This window comes from Penaeus japonicus, unplaced genomic scaffold, assembly GCF_977035675.1.
Source record: "Penaeus japonicus unplaced genomic scaffold, GWHDUDI00000001_assembly GWHDUDI00000020, whole genome shotgun sequence".
Taxonomy (NCBI): Eukaryota; Metazoa; Arthropoda; class Malacostraca; order Decapoda; family Penaeidae; genus Penaeus; species Penaeus japonicus.
The window spans coordinates 1,842,869-1,845,368 of NW_028234422.1; the positions used below are offsets into that span (position 1 = coordinate 1,842,869).

A 2,500-nucleotide genomic window follows, 5' to 3' on the forward strand; every position below is an offset into this window, starting at 1 on the left:
CTCCCTCCTGTTGAAGTTAACAGGTAAAGTGTCTCCCTCCTGTTGAAGTTAACAGGTAGAGTGTCTCCCTCCTGTTGAAGTTAACAGGTAGAGTGTCTCCCTCCTGTTGAAGTTAACAGGTAGAGTGTCTCCCTCCGGTTGAAGTTAACAGGTAGAGTGTCTCCCTCATGTTGAAGTTAACAGGTAGAGTGTCTCCCTCCTGTTGAAGTTAACAGGTAAAGTGTCTCCCTCCTGTTGAAGTTAACAGGTAAAGTGTCTCCCTCCTGTTGAAGTTAACAGGTAGAGTGTCTCCCTCCTGTTGAAGTTAACAGGTAGAGTGTCTCCCTCCTGTTGAAGTTAACAGGTAGAGTGTCTCCCTCCTGTTGAAGTTAACAGGTAGAGTGTCTCCCTCCTGTTGAAGTTAACAGGTAGAGTGTCTCCCTCCGGTTGAAGTTAACAGGTAGAGTGTCTCCCTCCTGTTGAAGTTAACAGGTAGAGTATCTCCCTCCTGTTGAAGTTAACAGGTAGAGTGTCTCCCTCCTGTTGAAGTTAACAGGTAGAGTGTCTCCCTCCGGTTGAAGTTAACAGGTAGAGTGTCTCCCTCCTGTTGAAGTTAACAGGTAGAGTGTCTCCCTCCTGTTGAAGTTAACAGGTAGAGTGTCTCCCTCCTGTTGAAGTTAACAGGTAGAGTGTTGGCCTGCTTGAAGGTTTGCCGTTTGGATGCATCGCCACTGTTGTAATCCGACTCTCAGTCACAAGATAACCCTCTGGAGTTATCTTCATTATCGTTGTTCATATTCTTATTGTTATCATTAGCAATTGTGGATATTCTTATTGCTATTTTCGTTATTATTACCATCATTATTCATATTATCATTATATTCATCGTCATCTTCATTTTCATTATCAATATTATCATTTTCATTCTCTCTTCCTATTCTCGTGCCATTGAGGGCAATTTGTAAGTCTGCCAACTTGATCCAAATCCTTCCCTTCCCCTTCAGCTGCGACCAGAACAAGGCCTGCCAGAACCGCTGCTTCCTGGAGTTCGAGCAGCTGTCTGGAGGAGGAGACTTGGACTTCGTCACTTCCACCAACTCGAGTGTCGGCCAGGTCTTGTGCGACGCCGCGGGGACAGCCGTCGAGACCAAGTTTGTGAGTTGCTATCTTTCCCTCTCCGTTCTCTCTGTCTGTCTGCTTCCCTCCTTTATTCTCTCCCTCGCACTCTCTATTTTGTTTTACTACATATCTTAATACTTCACTTAGTAAGCACGCCTATATATATATCTTTATCTTTAATCTCAGGTGTACGCCTATTCGGAAATCTGCGACGGCCCTTGGGAATGGACAGGCGACCAGACGGAGCAGCCTCTGTGCTGCAGCAGCGACCTCATCTACTCTCCCTGCTGAGCTGACTTCGCTGGAGACGCCCATAATTACCCACGCTTAACATATCATAGAGTGTAAGGTTTTGAAGCTTTATATTAGGTTCTGAAGTTTACTTGTCAAAGGAAATGTTCCCTAATAAAATGTAATCAAAAGAATACTATCATTACATGATAACTTTTTAAAGAATTCCTTTAAAATATTCAAGTTGGTCATATCACTTTCAATTATGCTTAAGTCAAAAGCCCATCAATTCTTCCCTTGACTAAGGGCAACGCACTGATAACAAGCAATGACAATCCATCAGTAACAAGCAAACAAATAAATCACTACATACATAATTCCTTAAGGAGGCAACAATGACTAATTAAAAGTCTTCTTTTTTGGACTTATATATACAAATGCACACACACACACACACACATATATATATATATTATATATATATATATATACAAATATACATATATATATATATTATATATATATATATATACAAATATACATATATATATATATGTGTGTGTATGTGTAGGCCCTTCAGAGATAATGCTACTACCAGGAAGGACAAACAAGATACCAAGGTCACGAGGACATGCTTTGTGCTGCCAGTTCGATGTGTGTATGTGTATATATATATATATATATATATATATATATATATATATATATACATACATACATACATACATACATACATACATACTCGAACCCGGTCAGGGAGGCCCGGCCCTTAATCAAATAGACCACACGACCCACTAAAACATGAGTGTTAACAATGAAGTAAATTTTGGTAGCGAGCATAGAATGGTCGAGTTAAATTACAACTAAGAAGGGAACAAAATCAGCTCAAATAGAATCCTTTCATTAATCTAACCAAGATGTGCGCAAATTTAACATACGAAAGATAAGCAAAGCTCTGCTTTCGGGCACCAGCCTTAAGACAACAGAGGAGGCTCGGATTAGAGAAAAACTAAATTTTTGCAGTAAAGAAATCCAATGGAGAGGTGCCATACAATAAAAATGAAATTATCATAGTAGAAGACTTCTATTCCGACTTCTACCACTCAAACGATCAACCACAAACAGAGGCAAACACAACAATTGGATTCGTTCCAAACATTACAGTAGAGAA

The 2,500-nt window shown here is 40.1% G+C and overlaps 1 protein-coding gene across 1 annotated transcript in view; it reads left to right on the plus strand.

Moving 5' to 3' along the window:
* Nucleotides 1-1,421, plus strand: part of LOC122258134 (uncharacterized) — a 2,525-nt gene extending 1,104 nt beyond the window's left edge. Inside the window, exons 4-5 of the mRNA XM_043023907.2 lie at nt 984-1,134; nt 1,285-1,421. Of these exons, the coding sequence (XP_042879841.2) occupies nt 984-1,134; nt 1,285-1,389 (256 nt within the window). The 3' untranslated portion in view covers nt 1,390-1,421. The remainder of the gene's footprint in view (nt 1-983; nt 1,135-1,284) is intronic.
* The last annotated feature ends 1,079 nt before the right edge of the window (nt 1,422-2,500 follow it).